This window comes from Beta vulgaris, chromosome 6 (genome assembly GCF_026745355.1).
Source record: "Beta vulgaris subsp. vulgaris cultivar EL10 chromosome 6, EL10.2, whole genome shotgun sequence".
In the NCBI taxonomy this organism is placed as follows: Eukaryota; Viridiplantae; Streptophyta; class Magnoliopsida; order Caryophyllales; family Amaranthaceae; genus Beta; species Beta vulgaris.
The window spans coordinates 18,999,285-19,024,650 of record NC_079207.1 but is presented as its reverse complement, the minus strand read 5'-3'; the positions used below and the strand labels follow the sequence as shown (position 1 = coordinate 19,024,650).

The 25,366-nt window shown below is 35.0% G+C and overlaps 2 protein-coding genes across 2 annotated transcripts; both read right to left on the bottom strand.

The window, feature by feature from the left end:
* Positions 1-2,501: 2,501 nt before the first annotated feature.
* Positions 2,502-10,439, bottom strand: LOC104896094 (protein CPR-5). Its single transcript, XM_010682795.4, has 5 exons — positions 9,987-10,439; positions 5,462-5,518; positions 4,869-4,904; positions 4,013-4,762; positions 2,502-3,323 (listed from the first exon to the last, which is right to left on the bottom strand). The coding sequence occupies exons 1-5, from the start codon at positions 10,284-10,286 to the stop codon at positions 2,754-2,756; spliced, it is 1,713 nt and encodes a 570-aa protein (XP_010681097.2). The 5' UTR covers positions 10,287-10,439; the 3' UTR covers positions 2,502-2,753.
* Positions 10,440-11,882: 1,443 nt separating this feature from the next.
* On the bottom strand, positions 11,883-23,251 carry LOC104896093 (hypothetical protein). The gene is made up of 14 exons (XM_010682794.4): positions 22,762-23,251; positions 21,736-21,774; positions 21,597-21,650; positions 21,431-21,494; positions 21,086-21,144; positions 20,316-20,440; positions 20,149-20,208; positions 18,767-18,825; positions 16,623-16,702; positions 15,060-15,098; positions 14,177-14,239; positions 14,049-14,096; positions 13,835-13,963; positions 11,883-12,336 (listed from the first exon to the last, which is right to left on the bottom strand). The coding sequence occupies exons 1-14, from the start codon at positions 22,996-22,998 to the stop codon at positions 12,289-12,291; spliced, it is 1,104 nt and encodes a 367-aa protein (XP_010681096.2). The 5' UTR covers positions 22,999-23,251; the 3' UTR covers positions 11,883-12,288.
* Between the last annotated feature and the right edge of the window lie 2,115 nt (positions 23,252-25,366).

The following is a 25,366-nucleotide window of genomic DNA, read 5'->3' as shown; positions in this document are numbered from 1 at the left end:
ACTAAGCTTATTTCGATCAATTGTATTTTGGTTTTTGGGGTAAGGGAACTTTGAGTGAAGTTCTGTAAGACAGAGGCTTTGAGTGAAGCTTGTATGTGTGAAAAACTTCGAGTGAAGTTGAGAGGAACTGCTGTTAAGGGAACAGTGGCTCAGGAACTTGAGTTTAGGAACTCAAGGTGTGGCTCGAGTTAGAATTAGGTTGTAACAAAGTTGTTTGGCCTAATTAGTGAAAGTGTTGAGTTTAAAATCCCTAGTGGTCGAGGTTGTTTTTCTTGTTGGGCCCAAGAAGTTTTTCCTCGTAAAAATCCCTTGTGTTCCTCTAGCTTGTTTATTCGTTTAAAGTTTTAATTTCCGCAAAAAGTTACGTTTATTTCTACACCTACAATTCACCCCCCCCCCTCTTGTAGTGTTCCTATAGGGAAATAACACTCACTCTCTCTCATCACTTTCCCCATCGGCTACCATTGAAGAGAGCTTCACATCCAGCTATTGTGATCCCAGCGACATCAACTTCTCCGATGACACATCTATAAATATGTAAATTGAAAAGGTTTAGAAAATTTGCATGAATAAGAAAATTTGTGTGTAGAATTGCAAATCTGTAAATTCGCATCAAGTGTCTATGGTACAATCGCCCCATTGATGTGCTTAAAACTAGATCATAATTACAATTACGGGTGTGCGCCGGTCCAGGACCAGACGAGAACTGGTTTGACCAATGGACCCGAATCTAAAATTTTGTTGGACTGATCTGGATCGAAATTTTCCAACCAGTCCCATTTTGGACCTGTTAGACCCAAATTCGTATTAATAAAATCTCTTTTTTTAAATTTAAACATATTTATAAATTAGATATATCAAATTTTAATAATCCTAATGACAATAATCTTAAAGACAATAAAGAGTAGGTTTTAACTTTTAATCTTTCTATATTTTTTAAACTTTTTTTTATATTTAAAAATAATTTTACTAAAAAAAAAAAGAAATTTCGGTCACCGCTTCTGAACAAAAAATTTCGGGTTCGGACCGGACTGTAAAACGGAATCACGACTTTTTGTGGATCGAGTACCAGGCCGAAGTCTTTGGTTCGGTCCAAATTCCGTCCCGACACTGGTCTTTGCATAGCCATAACTCCAATAGTAGCGAATGTAAAACATGAAATTAATGATAGAAAGAGTGGGGAAAAGTTATGTGGGTGATGGTTATAGCCGGCAAAATAGATCTGTACTTGGTGACCGAACCTGAATACCCGACCCGAGACCCATTTTCCACCCGAAAATAATGACCTGGTATAGGACTGAAACACGAAATAACTCAACCCGAAAGTAAAATAGACATGAATATGACCCGCACGGCCTGAATCTACTTGACTCGAATATGACCCGACCTGATGATCCCAACCCGACCCGAAAAGTTGTCAAATTAGTTACTTTTTAAACAAATTTAAGGAAAAAATTGTCATCAAAAACTATATATGGTTTAACCATTGTCCATTAATTATTTAACTTACTCTTATTAGTCTTATGTGTTTTATTTATTGACGAGATTGAAAATCCGATTTAACCCGACCTGAAATCTCATGGACCCAAGACGGACACGTACTCGATCCAAACGTAATCCAAACTCAAAGTTGACCCGATTATGACTCACTTTGTTATGACCGACACGTATGACCCGCTTCCCACCTCTAATGATGGTGAATCTAGTGGTGCAATTTCATCAATCCAACTTGCGTGGACCCGGTTCACACTAAAAATAGTGTGGACCAGGCCCAGGCACGTGACCCTTTATATCACTTTAACATACACTATATCATTTTAACATACACTATATCACTTTAACATACACCATATCACTTTAACATACACTATTTTAACATACACTATATCATTGTAAAACACACTATATCACTTTAACACACACTATATCACTTTAACACACACTATATCACTTTAACATACACTATATCATTATAACATACACTATATTACTTTAACATACATTATATCACTTTAACATACACTATATCATTTTAATATACACTATATCATTTTAACATACACTATATCATAAAGTCACGTGATATGGATCGGGTGTACACTAATTTGTGTACACCGGATTCATATTAGTTTTTTTTCAATTTCATAGTGGTGGTGGAAGAAGGGAAGGTGGGAAAAGAAATGGAAAGATGTACGAGTATACAAATATAGTATAGAAGTGTCATTAAAAATGATAGTAAGAAATTGTAAGGCACCGAATATCAAAACCCAAAAAAGGAAACACGTGAAATACTTCTTCGCCATTTGTACACTTGATGTCAACGCTTAGATTACAAAACAGCTGTCATGCGCACATTTTAAAAATTGTTTCGAACATCATTTTTAACCAAAAGCATAAAGTGCATCAATCTTTCAGGGTGATAAAGTAATTTGCTATTGTCATACTAACGCAAGATTGAATTGACAACATTTGATTCAATCATGCTAATTCAACAAACTACATACACAGGCAAAATCATTAGCATAACCACTGCGATAATACGTTACCGACACAATTAGATAGAATACACAAAAGACAGCTTGCCTTATAAATACTTATATAGATACACATGCAGCAGAACAAAACATAAGCTAGCATCATACATTCTACTACAGCAGGAAAAAACTCAAAATGAGTAGAGAGAACCTAAACTTTACAATATGACTTGACTGTGATCTGTGAACTCTTCCAAGGTCGCAAACAAAGCATCCTTCTCATTCATGGAAACCACTTCCAACATCATCATGAGTTTCATCATAGACAGTTAACAAATGATTTCTGATCAATTTTGAGAAGTGCTCGTCCCACCACGTTCTTGGGCTCGCAAAAGGCAAAAGACCACAGCAAAGTGGAGTCAAAATGAGGATGACATAGAACAACCAGCGCCTTATCCAAAAGGGAAATATGGGTCGGTAATCCTTCCCTTGAGATACCCTAACCGCCCCATTAAGGATAGGAAAGATGAATGGTGTGAAAACATTCACAAAGAAGTGTAATATGCAAATAACTTCCCAGTATATGAGCCACTGATATCCATCACCTCCTAATGTGTCTACACAAAGCTTTCCAGCAAAACCACAGCCAACTCCTAAAAGCAGTATCAAAAAGGTAATCGGCATGGCCTGTCTCGAAATTTCAGAGCGTTGCATAAGCACATATGCAATTGCTAAAATCATCAGCAAACCAAATAGCATCCTGCTATAGACTTGAACCTGGCAATTTAGGGTCTGGATACCAGAATTAAATGATGACATTGGCTTCGGTATCCACCACGACTTGGACACCTAAGACAGTAAATAAGGAGACAGTTTTAGGAATCGATAAACAAACAAAATCACCACTAAACAGAAAAAGTCATACTCCATCTATTTCGACTTTTAACGTAAAAAAAAATCTTGATTTTGACCTAACTTGCTAAAAAAATTAAGATTAAAGCATATACTTCCTAATTTGATATCAATAAGATGAATCTTTTCTAGCTATGATTCGGGGAAGTCAATGCTGGACACTAAATTTGGGACAAAGGGAGAGATATAGTATCTTCCTAGTAATCCATTGGTCTCGGCAGCAAAACTAACAAAACATGGTTTCAATCACTTGAAATGCAGCTCTTTCAAATTGGAAAGTGAAGCAACTATCTGGAGATAATTTCGACACAGACAGCATCATTCCACAGTGAGAAATATAAAAGACTTTACTACACTATCGATCTCAAGTTCTCAACCTTTTCAAGGCAACCCCACCCACTTCCAGTATCAATTACTAATTTGCCCCCTAAACATTAGATAAAGAGGTTCATCATATTGAAGCTAAAAAAATACAGAGTAATAGACTAAAAATATATTATATAGGCTACTGCAAAGAAGTCTACGGTCTGCATAAACTTGTAACATTGAAGCTAAAAGAATTCAGTAATCCTCAACAAAATATTTGGAAAACTAGGTCTGCCAGATGTTGAAGAGATTCTTCTTACCTCTGAAGCAGAGCATGACCTAGTAAGTTGACGTAGATTGTCATATGAAAAGGCATAAACTCCATAACCAAGGCATCCCAGCATTATAAGCAAATCAGCAACAAGAAAGTCTGCACATATTTTAAGGAGCTCACTATGTCTCGTCTCTTCCAACTGAGTCTTGAACTTCTCAGCTTTGAATGACGTTCTTGAAATTCCTAGAGATAATTTACATCTCTCCAAGAAATTTAAATCAGAATCAAGAGCCAGCTGAGTTTCTTTCAGCTGCAACTTTTTCATGATTAGACCTATCTCGACGCTTTTTAGGTCATTTGCACGCGTCTGTTCAACAATTGATTTCTCAATTGTACTGAGAACCGAGTTACTTAAGCAATTCCGCATGTTTGGAACAACAATTTGAGAGCTTACATAGCCTTGAACGGCAAGCTCGCGGCTTCTAGTATTATTTTCTAACTGACACTGAATATCTTCTACCTCCTCAACCCTTTTCAATTTCTCCTGAGTCTCCGAAGTCTGATTTATTGATTCTGTACAACCATCAGCGATATCACAGAATCTTGCAGAACAATCTCCTCTGTCTATACAGAAGGCCTGAGTTGCATCAGAATTACAATTACCACCATTATTATGCCTTGCTTGATCTTCTTTAAAGTCTATAGATGATCTATTTATCAATTTGAGAGTGCTTAGGGTACTCCCAAATGATTTTTCAAAGTTCCTTGTAAACGCATCAAACTTGTTGCCAAATACCTGGTTGCCACAAATCAAAGAGCAAAAGAAATATCCATAATTTGAGCATGACAAAAAGATAACTCCAAATCATAGGATTTCAACACCAGACTGAGGAATGGCTTACATTGGTCAAAGATTCCCTCACAGCTGAAGTGCATATCTGCAAATCAAAGAAAGGGAGACACAGAAGTCGCCATTAATTTACAATCCTCATTTAGTAACTTCAATATATGTAGAATGTATGGGAGCGGGAAAAACAAGAGATATAAGATAAAACAACAACGCGTATGCTCAACAGATATAAAGAGTTGGTAAACTCAGATTGAGCCACTAGTGACTGACGTGAGTACGCAACTAAGTGTCAGTCTCAACCATTTCATAAAAACATTTCCTGTTCTAGGTCAATGACAAAGCGTCAAGTGTCCATATCCACGTCATATATCAAATATCCAACCAAGTAATTGAGGTGAAATGAAGAATCGAAACTCGAAGCATAGATAAATATACAAATGAGTGAACTACAAAAACAAGGCCTTGGTCCATAGACAGCTTTTAATCCAGTGCCTATATCAGACTGTACAAGAAGGTAATTGGCAATGAACAAACATTCACAACATAATCCAAAAATGACACAGTTAAAAGAAGACCAACAACAATTTGTAAAATACAGACGCAAACTATAATTAGATTCAGTAGAATGTAGGATTTAAAATTTACCATCGCCAGATGATCAATGGGAGCATTTTCAGTTGATAAATCCTTCTTCTCCAGAATCTGAAAGTAACAGCTAGATCAATAGAAATGAAAACTGGCAATGCAATATAATACAAGAATAAAATAAAATAAAAACTAATGACAGACATTTATTTATTAAGTCACCAAAAAAATGTAATACATATAAATCCAGAGATGTAAATATCTAAAAGATTGTACTATAACTAAAACAATTATATCTGAAAAGGTTGGACAAATCTGATGTTTTCATTTAGAATTCTTATATAAGCCATTGCTATAAAATGAACCATACATATATGGTTTATAATAACTAATACTACCTCTGTATTTTTTTAGTGGCACCATTTGTTTTTTCACATTTGCCGAGACAATTCTTTGAACGTTAATATCTCTTATTGAGTGTAAGTAAAAATTATAAAAATTTGATATTTGGAATCCTCGCATTGAGACGAATCTAACACGACCCCACTTGACTATATTTTTTCTTATATAATAATGTGAGATAGCTTAACTAAGTTGGTTGATGAATAGTGCCACAAAACCAAATGGTGCAACTAAAAAAGTACGGAGGTAGTACTTCCAATCCTACTATGATTCACAATTCATATACTTCCTTCACATGTTATATAGTACATACTTCCTCAATTCTTAAAAGATCACTATACCTGGCTAAGGCACATATATTCAAGCAATAGAAAATATCGAGACATGCGTGAGGCAAGTGGTACGTACTCAGAAGCACCATATACAAAAGTGGATAAGTGAGAGGCTAAAGTTACATAAAACGAACATGTTGCGTTTAATAGTAAACTTCCACATTAAGGAAATATAGTGTTTAAAAAAGAAACGAGGAAGTATTATTCATTTTCATATGCTGCAACACACGGATTTAAATGAAGAATAAAATGACATTATTGTTCATCGAAAATTTTTTATATTTAAATGTTGTATAGATATATGATAGATAGATCTTATTTTAAAGCATATTTCAAGCACTCTCCATTGGTATTAATATTACACTATTTTAAACTATGAAGCAAATTTATACTCCCTCCATTCTACAATGTTCTTCCATTTACTATTACCCAAAACCAAGGAATAATACTAAATGAATAAGAGTGGGTTGCATTATTCTTCACAATACATAGATAGAGAGTGCCCAACGAACAGGGGAATCATAAATATAACAAAGACAAATTATTTTCCCAGTTATATCTTCTATCACGAACACTCAGATTCCTTCGAGAACTTCTTACATATATAGCTTCTGTGTTAGATAACTTCATACCTGAGCACAACCTTTTTTCCTTTTAATCATCATTATGGGTTTCATTACACAAAAAGTAGATGATAACTGATAAATTCAAAAGATGAAAAACATCTAATTACTAGAGTCTAGACAGCAATAAACTAAATGATAAGAGGTCTCAGATCAACACCAATTAGATCCAATACATTCTTATAAGAACAACCAATCTTACTAGGACTTTTTTTGGGGAAAATGGGGTTGTACATACAATTCAAGCCATTTAGCTATTTGTATAAAAGGATTTAACCTTAGAAAAAATAATAGGAAAACAGAGTCAGATGTATGGCCAATATATGAGGACCTAATCGAGTTTTACTTAACTCTATTGTATCAATTATGTAATGCAGTATAAGAGACAAAAGATGGAAAGAACTAATCGGATGTGATAAAAGAAACAATCAAAAGAACTTCAAAAGAGAGTCTAGTCAATAAACCATAGAACAAAGCAAAAGTAAGAGAAAGAGGGAGCATCAGTCCTCATTACATGATTTATATATTGTAATATGTGAGACAAAAGAACTGCCTTCTAAGTTGCTTGAACCCATTGAAATCATCATCCCAATTCCAATAACAATATGGATACCATTACATATAAATATAATATGTAGCATAACATCAAGTGTAATGAAGATAGCAATACTGCAATTAATAAAAAGAAGTCATCAATGTACACGGTCGGTTATATTTGGCAGCTGGAGCCAATGTTTGATATAGTGAAAAATTACATATCAATGAGCACCTATGTTACTCAGACTCTCGTTCTCATGTCCGACAGAGTACTCGGCTATTTTGTAAAACTTTTTCATGATTTTGGCCAAAATGGAGTGTCCTCTCCACGTCCGAGTGTCGCGGATCAGTCACGGGTACTAGAGGTGAAATAAAAAGTCTGAGTAACATAGATGAGCACTAATGAAGCAGGAGCACTGAAGCTGCCATTTCTAAACAGGAGATAGAACCAAAACACACAACATAACAGCTTGGAGGTATTTTTATACAAATAAAAGCTGAAAGCAAAACTTTGAGAACAAGACCAACAAGCTGAGAATAAAGGCATCACTAACAAAACAAGAATGTAATTTCTGGGATTATTTAGCAAGTTTTATGGCATTGTGAGAAAAAAGAATCACTCAGATTCCTGGCAATATAGCAAAAATGGTATTTATACAGTCTCCAACAACCATCAAAGTAAAGCTAAAGCAAAAGTTCACATACTGAAGAACTTGCATTAGCTAAACAAAATATACTTTGAAGTTTTCATTAGACGTATTATGTGAAAATGAATGAAAGAACCTTTTCATGCCTAATAAGTCAAACAATTTACAAGAGGACTAGATTACACACAGGGGCATGAAAATGGTATCAACCATGACAACAGGTCTAGAACATTAGAACCAATGGCAGTTCTGCACCTCCCAAATTTAGAATGGGTATGGCGAGCATTTGTAGAGACATAGGAACGGGAGGGAACATAGGAACGGGAGGGATAAAAGAGGGGAGAGAAAAAGGAGGTGAAGGGAGGGAAAGAGTGATCTTCCATTTACTTCCAATACTTTTGAACAATGAAGTGATTTGTTTCGCCTCCCATGTGTCGTATCAAAACAATGGAAAATCCGCACACCAACTAAATACTACTCAATTTATAAACATATATCTTCAAGATCACAGGAAAACTTCCAGAATTGTAGAATGCATTTATGGTCTGTTTAGATAGTAGCATTTTATTTCAAATGACGGAATTGGTCCAAATATTGTGTTTGGATAATCTAAGTATTTGGATTTGTATTTGCTCCAATTTTATGCCTTTAAAAATATAAGCACATTTTTTAGGATTTGAAATCTCTTCTCAAATCCACATATTTGAAATCCACCCACAGCATCTATTCATCTTGTCAATCTCTCATTCCTTCTATCTATCTTCTTTCCCCCTTCTCTCTCCGAGTCCTAGATCACCATTAAAGCTCTAGTAAGCTTTGATTTTAAGCTAAAAATTACTGATGAAGTGAAGATGGCGATGAAACAGATTAAAAGGAGAAGGAAATCAGTAGATGAAAAATCTTATTTTTGTTTACAAAGGTAGAAAAATTGAAAGTGGCAAGATTCTTCTTTTGTTGGGAGATATAATCAATTGTTAGAGAGAGAGAGAGAAAAACTGATTTTTGGGGAAAGTGGAAGGAGGAAGGAACTAGGTGAAATAGAGGAGCTTGAAGGAGGAGAGAGATGACAAAAGGTGGGGTTCTTTTTCATTTTTTACGAAATGATGAATTTAAAATTCTTGTTTTTCCCAAACAGATGATTTAGATTTGAATGTGAGGATTTGACATTAAGCATTTGAAATGAATGTATTCTATCCAAAACACTACCTTATACATGTTTTTTTAGTTGCAACATTTGCTTTTTCACATTTGCCGAGACGATTCTTTGAATATTAATATCTCTTATTGGGTGTAAGTAAAAATTATAAAAAATTGATATTTGGAGTTGTCGCATTGAGACGAATCTAACAAGACCCCACTTGACTATGTTTTTTCTTATATAATAATGCGAGATAGTTCATCAAAGTTGGTTGATGAATAGTGCCACAAACCAAATGTTGCAACTAAAAAAATACGGAGGTAGTAGTACTTGCATACTCGTAGAAGCTACCAAAAGAACACAATTCATAAGCTACTTCAACACACCAAACTGAAAAAGAGTACATTAAAGAAACTGTACATCAAAATTCATAACTCATTCAGCCACATACTAAATCCACAAGATCAAATGCCAGCACCAAACTGAAACAATGCATTAATTTCTATATATTCCACCCTTAACACCAAAAAATAAAATAAAAATTCCACCACCAAAGGAAATAATTAGTTTAAAAAAAATTGATACATTTAAACTTATAAAACAAAGCGTAATTACAAAATCTAGCCAACAACTATAAGTACCCAAATCACCATTAAAAATCCAAACTTTCTACACTACAGAAGTTCAAAATTGGAATTCTTCTCCGAACCCATCAAACAAGCCAACAGTTTCTGATTACGAATTTACGAAATTAACAATTTAAATTCAAAATTAAATTTAAATTAAAAAGAAAAAAAGAAATTGCAACCCAGAAACCATAGATTAAGATACCAAATTCACCCAAAAAAAAAATGCATGATACAAAGTAATAAAAATAGAAACTTTAGAATAGAAATTGAGACAAACCTGAGCCAAGACGGCAGCAATGGACATTCCAAGAGGGAAAGCAATAGCTTCAACATCGGTGGCATTTCTGCGCACGGAAAATCTAGGGTTTCTGCGTTTATTGGGAATTCGAATTCCTCTTTGAATAGAGGAAGAAGATGAAGCAGAGGAGGCTTCATCAGGGTAACGTTTCTTGATCTTGCGGGTTAATTTAGGGCCGTTGATTTGGGGTTTATAGGAGAAATCAGACGGCTCAGGTGGTGGTGGGTTAGGAGAGAGACTGTGGTGAAGAGAGGAAGAAGGGGAGTGATTAATTTCCATATTTGTGGATCAATAAACATCAGTAAACAGGAAATTAAAAAGCGGGGAATGATGTATTGTAGAGTCGTTTTTGAGTGAAATCTTTCCGTTGAGACTTGGAAGTTGTATAGACATTTTTGGGAAGGGGTCAAGAAATTTAACTATAAGTGGGGGAGCGTTGGTTGGTGTAATGGTGTGTGTAGGATGGGGTTTTGGTACTAGGACGGGTTGTTTCGGGCAAAGCCTTGAGTCATTAGTCATTGCGTATAATTCATTTATTATTTTTTAATGAAATTTATTGAATTAAATGTCTCTATATCAGCATATACATTTAGATTACATGTAACGACCTTCAATATTCGAGTTTCATTTTTGTTTTCCGACAATTGTCTCTTATGTGTGAGTTCTTTGATTCCATATTTAAATGTGTTCAAACTCACCATGTTGGTGAATTTGGTCTGCAAAAAGTTATGATGCAATAAGTTTGTTGGTTTTTCACACATTTCAATCAAATATATGTTTTATGATTATTTTCTATCAAATCAAGAATATATCTTAATTGGCAGAAAAATAAGAGAGGTTTGTGAGACCCCTTGTATCAAAGGCATATGAAGAATAAGTTGAGTCTATTGTACATGAATGATTACAAGCTAAAAGTTAAGCGTCTTCACTCTTGAGAGTGAGTTTGTTTCTATTAGTATAATTGTATAACCAATTAATGAGTTTATCTTCTCCTCTAGAATGATGGTACTTCATGTTGGTAATGGTTGCCACAATTTGCTCAGGAGAATTGAATGAGAAGCACCTCTATCCCATTGCTAAAATGAGGAAAATAGGGATGTTGATTAGCTCACAATCAAGAGTTAGGACTACAAAATAAGGTGTTTATGCTTCATGACCCTCTTTCGAAGCTCAGGAACTTGTAGAATGAGATATTGATTGTATGACTAAAACCACATCTAATTCTAGCTTAACTTTGTTTTGGTTGTGGTTTGTTTAGGATTGCCCCTTGTCTGCACCCAAAATACATCGATAGTATGTTGTTATTTATTTTCAAATTCTTGCAATGATGGAAATTATTCTTTTGGCCACCATTATTAAGGAGATTACCCCTCTCTTCCTTGGGACATCTCAACTTTTTTTTTTTTGACAGCTTCCAACTATTGTTAGGTTAATCAAAATTTTGAGGCATATCGTAAGTTGTAGGTTGAGCATTAAAGCAAGTGCAAACCCAACAAAGTAAGTTGTCCTTATGATTGACACAATAAATTACATTGGAATAACATAATGTAATAAATAAACAAGAACACCAGACAATGAATCCCACAAAAATACTATGCAGGTAGAAGAATGAATGAAACCTTCAACCAAAAGGCAAGTGATACATACATAATGTTTTAACAAATTAAACAAAGTTAAGTTTGTTTTAGATGTTCGCAAATTCAATTCCTTCATATGTTCGCCGAAAATTGAAGTCACATATTTTATTAGGTCAAATTGTGTAAAGGATAAACTTCTTCAATACTCACTAGTGGAGATAGCAATCTTCAATTTTCCACTATTAATAACAGTTGAAACAAAGAACGAAATCGGACTTCACTGACAAAGGTAACCAGGAACAAGAACCTAAGATATGATTTAATTACCATAATGAAGTGTAATCTGACAAATGTTGCCTGGTGATACAAAGACAAATCACTGAATTCAGAATTTGAAAACTACTATGATATGAAGGGCTTGCTAAATATCCAAAAATTCATGCTCTAGTAGCATTTGATTTCTCAGCATATATGGTACAATTACATCCGCTAACTAACAGCTAGCTACTCATTACCCAACAATTTTTTTGGCACTGATTTGCGCTATCATTGAGCAACCAAAGTTGTACTCCACAGGATCATTTCTAAACTCTCAACCTTACAACTTACAAGCTATTAGCCATTTCAATGGCACTCCAAAAAATTGCAGATGATTGTTGTTTACACTGGTGCTTCTTCATAAGCAACTCTTCAGGTGACATTCATTAAAAGATTTCGTGAGCCTTCCCATAGTACCGGTTTATAAAATGAGCCTGCAAGGAGGAATGACCATAGGATAAAGGTTTTGATTAACATAGATTCAAGAGAGCAAAAATCAGCATTATAATGAGAATCAATTCGAGGAACAACTTGAATAATCTTAAAAGAACAGATCAGCATTGTCTAAAAAATGGTCAACTATCAAAGAACCACAAGAATGCAGTCAACACCTCCAAGAATAATGCCTTTTATCATATCAGGAGGAACTTGAATAAGTACACTTAAGCCCAAAGTTGCTAGTTTAAGTGTGGATTTGGAACATTATACCAATACCAGGGTTGTGTAGGAGGCATGCAGTTTAAGTGACGGCCAGACTCAACGATGGTCATGTCAACCAGTAAACAAGTGACTCAATACAGGACTCTGCAGAGCAATTCAATTGTTAATGCCTTAGTGCCTAGCAAAATGTGACAGAAGAAAAATAACCATGTTTCCTATTAAAAAGTTGTATAAAGTAGCATATTCCATCAACCAAAGAAAAAGAAGACCATATTTTCTGTAACCTTTTCTAATACCCATATAGAACAATCTATGGCCTCCTTTTCACCCTAAAGAAAACAAAATAAATAATAGTATATTATATTATTTTACAAAAACGAACTTTGTAAGGGACAATAAATTCAATGAGGCCTGAGGGCTAACAAGTTCTGTTCAAAACACAAAGATAAGGCCATATAGGGGTCCGTAAGTTCTTTTTTTCCTTTTTTTAAAGGGTCCTTAAGTTCTGATATGTTTAAATAGAAGTTCAGTGGATAAAATATAAACCTATATATTCTAGTTCAATGGATTAAAAAAAAAAACCTATATATTCTCTGTAATAACACTTGCCACCTGAATTCCTTTGTTAATTTTCCACATATCTGAATGAACTTCCACCTAATCAGTTTCTTCCGGGTGAACGTAATTGTAAGTAATGAGAAGAGGAACCATGTCCCAACAGTGAATGAGAACTGAACCCAGAAGTGGATAGAAAGTCTTAGGTGTGTCAGTCAACTTCAAGATGCTATTGCATAACTTGAAGAATTTTTCAATAAGTAAATAAATCAAATTGGCCAATGAATCATGATGTGTCACCATGTAAGTGAGGAGTAATATTTTGTGGTGAGCAACCAAACAGAAGGAAACCATATTCAACAAACCCAAGACGAGAAAGCAACTAAGAAGAAAGCTCCTCTTCTTTTGTTCTTTTTTTCTTTTGTTAAATGCAGATCATCTCTGAATATACTCAATTACTCACAAATTCCATTTACCATCCACAACTTGGTGAAATACTGAAGAAGGACCTGCACTGCCCCCCGGTATTACCCATTCCTTCACACAAGGGTCATGAAACATGGCTCTCTATATTCAAACGCAAATCTATACAAACATACCACTACAGAAAATGCCAGTTGCCACCCAAAAAGAGAGCTGCTACCTAAGAATATAAAAATTTAACTAGCTACATCTGTCAGTCCCATCAAGGAAGGAAGTAGGTGATCGTTACTCTACCTTTACACCTGAAACATCAGGTGTATCTGAAGAAGCCACAGGATAGAATTTGTAAAATCTCATATTTTCAAAAGCATTTTTTGTTTCTTCACTCATCTCCTCCAATGCTTTCTTACGAGCCTGCCTTGCCTGTTAAAAATGAAAAACCATTCTGAATGGCGGAAATTTAAAGTTACAATCAACTTTTAAAGCCAAAGTATAGTGCATCAGATACCTCCCGGTTTGCCTTTTTAGCATCTCGTACTTTCTCTTTGACATATTCCTGAGGCAATACAGATAAGGCCTCTTCACATTTGCTTTTAGATAGTACAAGTAATAAGATTAACAATCCAATGTTCAAACCTCGAATTTGTCCTTCTCCTCCGAGGGAAGTTCCTCTTCTGTGATGAGTTTCTCGGTAAATTCCTGGAACATGAAGGTCCAGTAAAGCATGAGAACTAAGATGTTCAGGCAGAATCTGGATTAATATAGAGTTCACCACGAACTCTCAGCACATTACTCCCTCATAATGTGCTCATATGAGTCATATCTAATACTGTATATCAAAAAACTCGACAGCAGTGTTAGCTCTAGTTAAAAGAAACAACTCATTGACTCAACATACAAGTACATATGACATAACGTACTTTTAGTTTGTACTTAGCATCGCCTCCATATGATTCAAAGATACAAAACAAAACGACACCAAACAACTAGGAAAGTACAGAGGCTATGGAAGAGATAAAACAATTTGCCAAGCAAGATAGGAAGAGGATATTTCTCTGACTCTAAACCGAAAGAACAGGGGACTAAAGCCCATACTTATTTGACGGAAATAAGTGAAAGGAGGGCCGGAGGCTACCACGAGAGCTTACTCCACAGTCCACAGTGATGTGTAAGCTTTGGAGGGTAAGGGCATGCCTTGTTAAAGATTAAAATCCAGACAGGTATATTGCACACGTATCCAGCATTTCTTTTGGCAAGCACAGCCAGGAGATGAAAGTTCGCCACTGGAAAAATAACTTCCTCTACCAAAAATCTCATTTCATACCAGACCACCTTGCTTATAAGTCATAATACAACTTTCTTTCAGATCTTTCTCCTTGACTAAGAAGACAGCTACGGAAAACAATTAAATGAATGATCAAGCACATAGCCAGGATCTGTCTTGTCTAAACAATGCTTTTAACCTAACTTCGCAACAGCCAATAAATTGAGAGAACCATGTAGATATTGGATTTTGTACCTCGACTTCATCAAACTCCCAATCAAATTCACAGAATACCTGCAAAAGGAATACAATTTAATAAAAGATCATTGTCACATTTAACTGAATTTGATTTTCTTTTTTAAAATAATATAGCTGATGTCAATATAATCATCATCAAGGGGGGCAACAAAAAAATACATAAAGACCCTTTTGTTGCTTTTTAGTGCCTAGTTCTTACGGACAAAAAAATCTGAAATAAAGTAAGCTTATATGGTGAACCAGCACTTCAACAACCACGTTTAATTTTATCAAATCCATAAATTCTTAGAACACTGGATGAAGGGAAGTTTCCTACAGCCAGAATGAGTTCATTATTTGGCTGATGACAAAAGGATTAAACATTTCAAAATCATTATACAGCATCAACGCACAGCCTTTCTCTTATCTTGAAAATCCTACCTCTTTCCTTCCTGCTCTACTCTCCAGCTCCCTTTGTTCCCTAATACCATATTTTTGCTCATCCCTCATTTAATCTTAAGATTCCTCTACCTCCGCGACATCTCCTTTTCTTCTTCACCTCCCTCTTCTCCATGGCATTATCTGCCTAGATTTTCATTTCCCACCTACAATGGTAATAGTGTAGTTCGTACCTACCCGTTAATCATGCAACTAATGGAAAAAACAGTAAATGGGTAAAAGTTTCTAGATTCCGTGGTATGAATTAACATGGCTTTGACTCCATTAATGGCAGAAATTAAGGAAATGAGTATGTATAAGACCGAATCCGTTCGATCTCTAAAAAAGATTACTAATCCTTAACTTTTCGAGGAATACAGCAAATGTAAATGATATTCAAGCTTTCGAGAGGCTTGATCCTCTCGCAAATGAATTCTTTTAAGCTCACCAAAACACTCATCAATTTTCAACATGCTTCTTCTCTCCCTAATCTCCTGTATTTATATGATTTCTTCACTCCCTAACTCTCTAACTTATTCCTCAAGTTAACCTCCAACTAAAGAAGAATAATGCACTACCAATGGAACCCCTCTCCCTTAGGCCAGTTCATTGCATTTCTGAAAAGTTAATCTGTTAATAATAAATGTCATTCGTAAAATAAATCAATATTAAAAAAAACCATCTTACAGCAATACCCCTATTCGATAAAAAGTACCTGACCATTATAATGGTCTACAAATAACAATTTGAATTGGTTAGGGAAAAACCATTCTCATAACCTACCTTACTGATAAGTAGAAATATGATATGTAATACATGAGTTGAACTACCATCATCTAATTGTCACAACAAGGTATCTAGTAATTCATAAAACTATGTTTAAGTCATTCAACACACTTAAACAGCCAAATGCAAGAATACACCTACTAATCTTTACCAGACACCTTATAGAGATTAATAATGCCATTCACTGGTCAAGTCTGGCAATAATCAGCTTCTAGCTAACAGTTAGAATCATTGCCAAAAAAACCTAATTACTCATAACTGTAGTCCTGACACCATCATGTATATAGCTATTTGGATGCATTGAAAGCATTACATACACAAATAAAGTCAAAGGTCTCTTAAAACATTAAATCTTACCGGCTTTAAGTCCATTTCATAAAGAATAGGCACAACTGTACTCTGTTCAAGCTCATCTTCTTGCAAGGGCTGATAAAAATCTGCCAAAAGTGAGTCATAAGCATTTCATTGTTGCTGTTTGATACAATCAGATATATTCGGCCACATACAGACAGCTATACAGTAAAGGATCAAGTAGCTGTAACAAGATATCATAGCTTCCTCTTTCTTGATTCTTCTTGGTATATCAATTGTATTGTACACATCATATGCTTCATTAGGCTAAGAAAATGAAGGTATAACCAAGGCAAATATTGTCCAATCAAAACAAAAACAAAGAGAGAGCAATACGCCATCCCCTTCTATAGATACAACCAGCCCACCAGTATAGATTCCAACGCTCGTTGTGTCAAGGTACACGGTGTTCCTGGCTTCCCTAGCTCATTGTCTTCTTGACATTTCTAGAGTGATTACCGAAACGATAACAATTCCGGTAAGGGAGGTCACTTCAAGAGAGCAAGACATTGTATTCCACAAAGGAACACATATATGCCTTCCCTAAACCTAAAATTCATCAGCCAAGCTACAGAATTGGGATCGAGATGTACTCCCGTCTCCCTCTATCCAAAAAGCTTACGAAAATAGAAATTTTATCCATTTTACCACTTTTTTTGTCACAAACTAGAGCAAAGGGAACAAAAAATAGATAATTGTATACAGCTTTTTCATAACAAGCCTAAGAATACTAATTTCAAACTCCTAGTCACTACAGTTTATATAGTAATTAATGATCGTAGCATTTTGGGATGGAGATAATATCATTTTTGTCTCTTGATATGGCTGAGACTAACAAACTATAGCTAGGGTCACATTTCAAGTTCCCCTAAGCTACTAAATCACCTAAAACACCAATCCAGGCAAGTTAAAGCTAAATTGCCTACATAGTACCTATACAAAATCAAGAAATAGAATATGGAATTATAGATGATCTGGTAAAGGTACTCATAGAAGTAAGCAAGAAAAATTCAAGGTTCATGATTTTACAATGGATGTGAATATCTCTGAGATCGGTTTGTGTCAAGATGTTGGACCAAGGATCCATTGAAAAAAAAAAAAAAGAGTGTTGCAACAGATGAAACAAATACACAAAAGGAATTTCTTATCCTCATCGAATGCAAACCACTAGTTTAAATAAGCTATCATTAGAAATTTACTGAGAAAAACAACAGCCTTCCATTGAATGATTGAATCTACCAAGATTTGTGCCTTGCAAACTTGGTTATTTAAGAAATCGATTGACCGCTTAACTATTAACCCTTTATAGGATCAAGTCTGCTTAGTTCAAAAACAAAATAGCAATACTCTGTAATTGCACAATTCCTATAAAGGTGAAGGAAAAGATAAAGAGGCTGTTGGTAAACCAACTTTGATTTACAGGTCAAAATTTTGGGCTTTAAAGAAAGATCATGTGCAGAGATGAATGTGATAGAGATGTGTTTGATTAGACGAATGTGTGGTAGTATGAGAAGAGACAAAATCCCCAATGAAAGGGATTTGTAGCAGGATCAAAGTAGCAGCATTGAGATTAAGATGAGGCGAATCAACGGTGGTGGTTTAGACATATCCAATGCCAAGAACAAAAGTGGAACTTGTTCCAAGAATGGCAAGTTAGGATGATGAAGATATTTTTAAAAAAATAACAAAAACAAAAGTGAAGGTAATCCCTAGACATTGGCGATGGACGGTTTAAAAGAAATGAAAGACTTGGACCTCCTAATTTATATTGCATTTGACATGAGTGGAAGGAGAGGTATTCACATGAATAATTATATCTTAGTGCATTCAACCAATCACATCCTTTTTGGGTTCAAGGCTCTGATACGGCTTGCAATTTGAATTGATCAAATTTCGATTCAGTCAACACCAACTATAAAGCAAAGTTTTGCAAGCATAGGTCAACAGCAAACATGACAAGGATTTTCACTAGTAATGACTAACAGCACATCCCATGTTCAAACACCCTTTTCCATATATTCGCAGCTGAAATCAATAATCCCTATAATTGAGTCTTGTATGCATGAACAAGCATAATATTTTTTTTAATGACTGGACTAGCTCTTATGGTTAGTTATGAACAATTGAAAAAGAACAAGTTCAAAACTCACAAGGCAAACAATACTCAAAGGTCTTGACGCGCTCTTCCTTCAAATGCCTTAACGCAGACCTGCAACAATATTTTAAAATATTACATAAGGAAAACCCTCTAACAGCTCAACTTTCACGTAAGTAACCAACTAGAGATACTACTTGAATACGTGACAGTCTAATCAACAAGGTCAAATGTTATGTGGGATAGCAAGTTCTATGATTAAAAAAAATACACCCAAACAATAATAACATTTTCCAAACTCCAAATTCAAAAACACGACTACATGTCCAAACAGTAAAGATCCGATACTAAATACCCCGAAACAGGTGCCATCATAAACTCATCTCCATTGTCCTCTGAACAATAGAATTCATTCTTTTCCCCATAAGAACCACCCTCCAACTTTCTGAGTGAGAACCACAGTGAGACACGATTGGTTTTACCAGTTTCCCAAAACAACGGTCCCAGTCCCAACATCACTTCCAGCCAAAGAATTCTTAAATAATACGCTACAACATGAATATTTGGTCTCAAACAAAGCAGATGCTGTACAAAATCCAAATTAAGCAATGAAGTATAATCCCTATCTTCTTGGGGAGGGGTTTAACTCTTAACAATGCTCTTTGAGTGTTTTACACAGAACATTACCAGTGACTGACTTGCATTTGGCAAATGAGGAAGTTCAACGTATAAGCAATAATTGCGAGATCCTTCAACCAGACAAGTGGGCTAGTTAATGTCCCTAATGCAGTTGGTTGACTAGTCTGCTTGATCATAAATTACTAGCCTGTAAGCACGCAATGCGTGCGATAGCGTGTGATAACATATGAAGTAGAAAATAAAATTACTTTGTCTTTACATTTTGTTTTCTCAAAAACTTGATGTTGAGTTTAAATGTCCTACTTTCCCCCTTTTTTTATTCAAATGAAATAGTTAGTTATCACCTTTTTTATTTCTTTTATTCCTTTTTTTATTTTTTGGTGTCCCGATATGTTGCCTGATATAATAGAGATGCACAAGCAATTAAACTGGAGTATATCTGCTATGTAACTCGAAAAATAATGGATTTTACAGCTATTTCTCGTCAAATCTGCTAGACTACATCACGTAACTTATGTTTCAAAGAAAGGTTAATCACCATGGATGGTGCGTAAAAGATATTAAGCTTGGTATGGGTATGATGCAACCACCCCACTTGAGTGTCATCTCTACTAGTACCGAAAGTTCAGAGTCAAGACCATATCAGGAGACAAGCAACTGATAAAGAAACAAATATGGAAACTGCAAACACTTTGCCAATTAAAACAGTAAATAAATTTCCCAAGTCATACTGAGAGATAAATGACCAAAACATCCCACAAGAGGATCGAATTTGTCAAAAGGAAGCCATCAAATTACCTTCTCTGAGTGCATCTCAAGATGAATATCTCTGAATGTAACCTTTCTGCCATAATGTCCCTGAAAATCAAGATAGTAATAGCTATCAGGCATCAGCTATAAAAGCAGGCTGGAGGCAACAATGGGATTATATGCAAGTACAACAGGAAGCTAAGAAAATTAGGTACCTGTTCTCTAAAGGAACATATGGGACCCAGTCCATCTTCATGCGCTTCATGGGAACTATTTCTTCAGCCACCCGTTGTACTGATTTGATGCCAATCTTATCTGAAGGGGGGAATGGCGACACAACCTATTAAGCAAGAAGAGCAATTTGGATTAACAAACTTGGTAATCACAAATTAATATAGCAACTAGACAGAAAAATAACTTTCTATTTAACCCTAATGATTGCCAACAGATTAGGTGGAGGACAATTTAAAGTTTCACCGCCACATGAATATTGGAACTCGTGAATACAAAAGAGATAATTTCCTATTTTCTTTTTACTTAGTCTATAAATTCCATAGGATATTCAATAAACAATAAAATAATAGGAAACTTGAAATGAAAGTTTTTTTCAAGCATGCAATCTCAAGTGCCTGAGTTACACCAACCTTTGTAAGGAAATTCCGAAATTCTAAGATTTTTCAATCAGAAGCCGAGGCAAATAAAAGCTATCGAGTAATGCTCGGTTTTTAAAATTCATGTGTACATTGAAAAGGTTTAAAAATTTCCCATGTCAGTTTTTAAATAAATGGGTATTGATTAGAAATAATTTTCAATAGGAACATACATATACTGTTCAATAAAATCTCAAGCTAGAATTCCAATGCAATCATTTATGAAGTTTGAAATGTTTCTAAGGGAGTTTTGGGAGGGAAAACTATTTTACTGGCCTTTACTTTAGTATATAGTATAGATTCTTGCTTCATGAATATTAATAAAAATGACTTACCGCGACTACAACAGGTACTTGGGTTATTTTCATCTCATCCTTGAAAGGCACCATTTGAGCTGCATAAAAGAGAATCACAGGAGAAAAGACAATACAGGGTGAAAAACATAAATTTGAAGACATTGTAAGTTGTAACAGGGTTATGTGTTGCCTAAAATGACGAGAAATGGTAAAATAAAAAAGCAGTCAAGAACTACGATACAGATATTTCTCCATGAAATAAACTAGAAAACCCAGCAAAGCACATGAGATTTCAATTTGGTCCTCACTCAATGCCATGGAACAAAAAGTAAGACAGCAACATCCCTTAACCAAGATCCTCTTGATGGCAATAAAGATACTTACGCTCTGTACATCCAAAGAGATAAACTCTTTTACCATGCAGCACTCCTCCTTCCTCAAAAGCATTCTGTCAAACATGTATACAGTTAAATCAGCAATGACTTACCCAAAAGTATTAGCATTAAAATAGAAACTAGAATACCAAACTAGTTTTACCCATGTAAAATACCTCCAAATTTGTAAAGTTCCAGTTATACTGGTAAACCAAGTGCATTTGATCCCACTGTATAAAAAAAACTACTTATCAACAGCGTTGAGTGGCTCTAAACCTTTCAAAAGAACGAGATCAGATAGATTTTGAGACAAACCTCTGTACCAACAGGGAATACTTCTTTCCACAGATCCTCCTGGAAAGAAACGAATAAAATGAGTGCCAACTGAACATTTGGCCTAAATCATTCATCGTATACCAAAAATAAAAAGTCTGCCATGATATCCCATAACAGAATATATTGAACTCATAAACACAAAGGCAAGGAGATTTCACGTGGTTGGGTGTGTTTCCATTCTTTAGCTTTGCTACTACTCGATGGTGAATGCAGTGTTGGACTAATGAAAACCCATGTTGTAATCTGCTAAGCAGATGTGCTAAGTCAATTGTTGCTAACATAGTGTTGTTGCTTCAAATTCTATTTGATCAGGCACATAGCTCTTAAGCATATGATTGCACCTTGCATTCCTCAAGTTTAGACGATAGGTTGTGTACGATTTGAAGGCAACAGCTACTTTTTTTTCTTATAGATATTCTATTAAGTCCAATATGATCTCTCATGTTGAACTTCTTGTATCCAATGTCGACTGTTATTGATCACCGTGAATAAGTAAAAACTAGTGTATGAATCATGAATTCAGCAATATAAGACGTATCAATTATTAAACAATATGAGCTTTACATAGCAACTCATCAAGATTTTCTAGCACATATATGAACAAGTATTTAACAAGTCAAATATGCAAATCCCTGTCAAACTCAAGGTAAAGTATCAAATTACAAAACAAGGTTATCCAAGCAAAATGGCAGAGGGAAAAACAACAAAAGAAAGTACAATTTGATTTTCTTCGGAAGTAATTAAAGCCAATACATCCAAACGTAATTTGAATACGCCAATGTCAATTTCCGGAAACTCAACTTCAGAATAAAGATTTAATGATACAATGCAAACTCTCATAAACCAATTTAGCAAAGAAATCAATAATATCAAATAAAACCTACACAAAATCCTCAAAACCAGAAAAGCAAAGAAACTCGCGCGACGAAAATACAGAATTGGAAGAAAGGAAAATAAAATTAAGCAGAAAAACGAGAGAAGAAAGATAAAATGAAGAAAATATACCAAATTGCGCTTATCTTCAAAGTACTCTGGTTCGGAATCAGGCTTGATGCGCTTCCTAGGTTTTCTAGCGACTTTGTTCACTTGTTTCTGCTGTTTCTGAGCTTCTTCGTGCGACTTTGTATCTTCTTTTTCATCGTGCTTTACTTCTTCTTCTTCTACTACCTTGGGATTCTGTTCCTCAACTTGTTCGGCTTTTTTGGCAGCGCCTTTTCTCTGAGCAAGCTTTCTCTTCGCCATTAATGAGCAAAGTAAAAAAAAAAAGCTTGGAGAAAAGTAGGGTTTGTGAGAAATGGATGGAGAGCAAAATAGGCGGAGAGGTGGTGAGGAATTGAACAAGTGAGGAGAGAGAAGAGAAAAGAGGCGCGTTGAATTGTGATGAGATGAGAATATGAGATTTCAAACTGGCGTAGGAACAACGGCGGTCTAACGGTGCCTTTTTGCTAAGCGCTTCTCTAAGGTCAATTTTTTGGAATTATTGCTCTCGTAGTCTCGTATGGGCCGGGTTGATGAGTTTGTGCCTTGTGGGGATGCTACTCTAAAAGGACGGGCTCTTTGAGTTAAGACACTCCACAGCTTGTGTTGTGGTTTGTGGATCATCCTGATTCCTTTTTTTTTATATATACCAGGAGAATATAAATTCTATACTTCAGGAGAAACTTCTTCCAAGTTCCAACCATACATACATACTAGCTATGGACTTAACATTCGTGCTAAATTATGCTCCACTTTATATTAGGGCGGGGAAAATTGACCCAACCCGTTTACCGAACACGAACCCGACCTAAAATAAGTGGGTTTGGGTTGAGAATTTTGACCCAATTAAATAAATAGGTCGACCTGATTTTACCGTTTATTTAAACGGGTTAGGTTAAGGTTGAATTTTTGAACCCGAAAATAACCTGATAAGACCCATTTAATAAATTTATATAAGAAAATGATATTTAAAATGGGAAAATTGCTCACAAAAATTTCATAAAAACTAAAGATCTATTATAAATAATTTATTGAATCATATTCTGATTTTAAGTATAGCTTTTGTACACATATACACTTAGTATTATAAATATTTTTTAAAAAAACTATAATAGATAAATTGGTTAAATGGGTTAAACGGGTTAAGTGGGTGACCCATTTAATAAGCAGGTCGGGTTAGTGTTGAGCTTTTCGACCCGTTTAATAATCGGGTTAGGTTTGGGTTGATAGAGTTTCAACCCGTTTAGCATTGACCCGAACCTGAACCCAACCCGACCTGATCTGTTAACCAGCCCTACTCTATATTACCTTGCCTTTTAACATGATTATAGAAAATATTATAACAATGAGAAGCATACACAAGGATATCTTGAACTATTTTTCCAAATGGAGATGGATCACATCTAGCTTCATTTAGATGATTGAAAGATTTTTTTTTTTTTTTTGCAGTCCACTTCTATAAGCAACTTTGAAGTTTGTGAAATCCGCTTTCACAGCAATTTGTTGTAATAGCTAGTAAAAAATATAATAGTAATAACAGTGATTATAATAATAATAATAATACAAATATAATAATGATTAGAGTAGTGAGAATAGTAATGATGATAAGGGAGGGTTAAGTTAAGAAACTTCCTAAGTATGTTACAAACATCCTCACTCTAATAAGGTAGTTTTGTCTATTTGTGGGAGGTATTATTATATTACTAAAGGGAGATAAGTACCCAAGTTAGGTGGGTTATAATGTAAAACAAATAAGCAAAATTATGTGCCAAAGAAAAGAGAAAAGGATAAGATAAATAAGAACAAGTTACTGAGAAGTACAAAAAAGATGAGAGAGAAAGTTAGAGAGAGAGGCTCTAGACTAAAGTCTTTGAAAACCAGAAAAAATAGAAAACCTAGCCCCTTGCATTTTCCCCAAATCGATTTCAAGAAATTCCTAGTCACCCATTTTGTGAATTCTTTTCTAAGTTTAATCATCATCATCTCCATTATACTAGTATTTGTAGGATGCAATGGCATCCATTTATCCACAATTCCCAAAAATTATACCAGAAGATTTCCTCAATTTGGGGGTATCAACTCTCAAAAGAAAAGTTTGAGTTCAAAGAGAAAGAATTGTTCTCTCTCTGAAATTCGCCAAATAAATTCATCTCCTTCTTCAGTTCAGATTTCGCTTCATGTAGTTGATGATATTAAAGAATTCTTTTTTCTTCCCTTCAAGTTTAAAGTGGGTTTCTTAGCTAGGGTTTTAAGGGCTTCGGGTTTCGCTGCGGTGGTTGCCTGGTTTTGGTCCTTTTCTGCTTTGTTGTTGCTGCTCGTCAATGGTGCTCGTGTGGGTGATGGTGTTTTTTTCTCAAAGGATTTCGGGGTTTTGGTGAGTAGGAAGTCACTGTATTGTGACTTCCTTGTTCTTTCAGCACCCAAACTTCCCTTTTTTGGGGTCAAAGTGAGTGGGAAGTTGCAGTTACTTGTCTTCATTGTTATCTTACAATGGAAGCTTGAATTAGGTTCTATGGTATGGCTCTATTTATTCCTATTACTTTCTAGTATAAGTTATTATTTGTTTGATGCTATAGTTATGTTATTCAATAATATTAGAAACTTGTTGAAGACTTATCAATTGTTAGGAAAA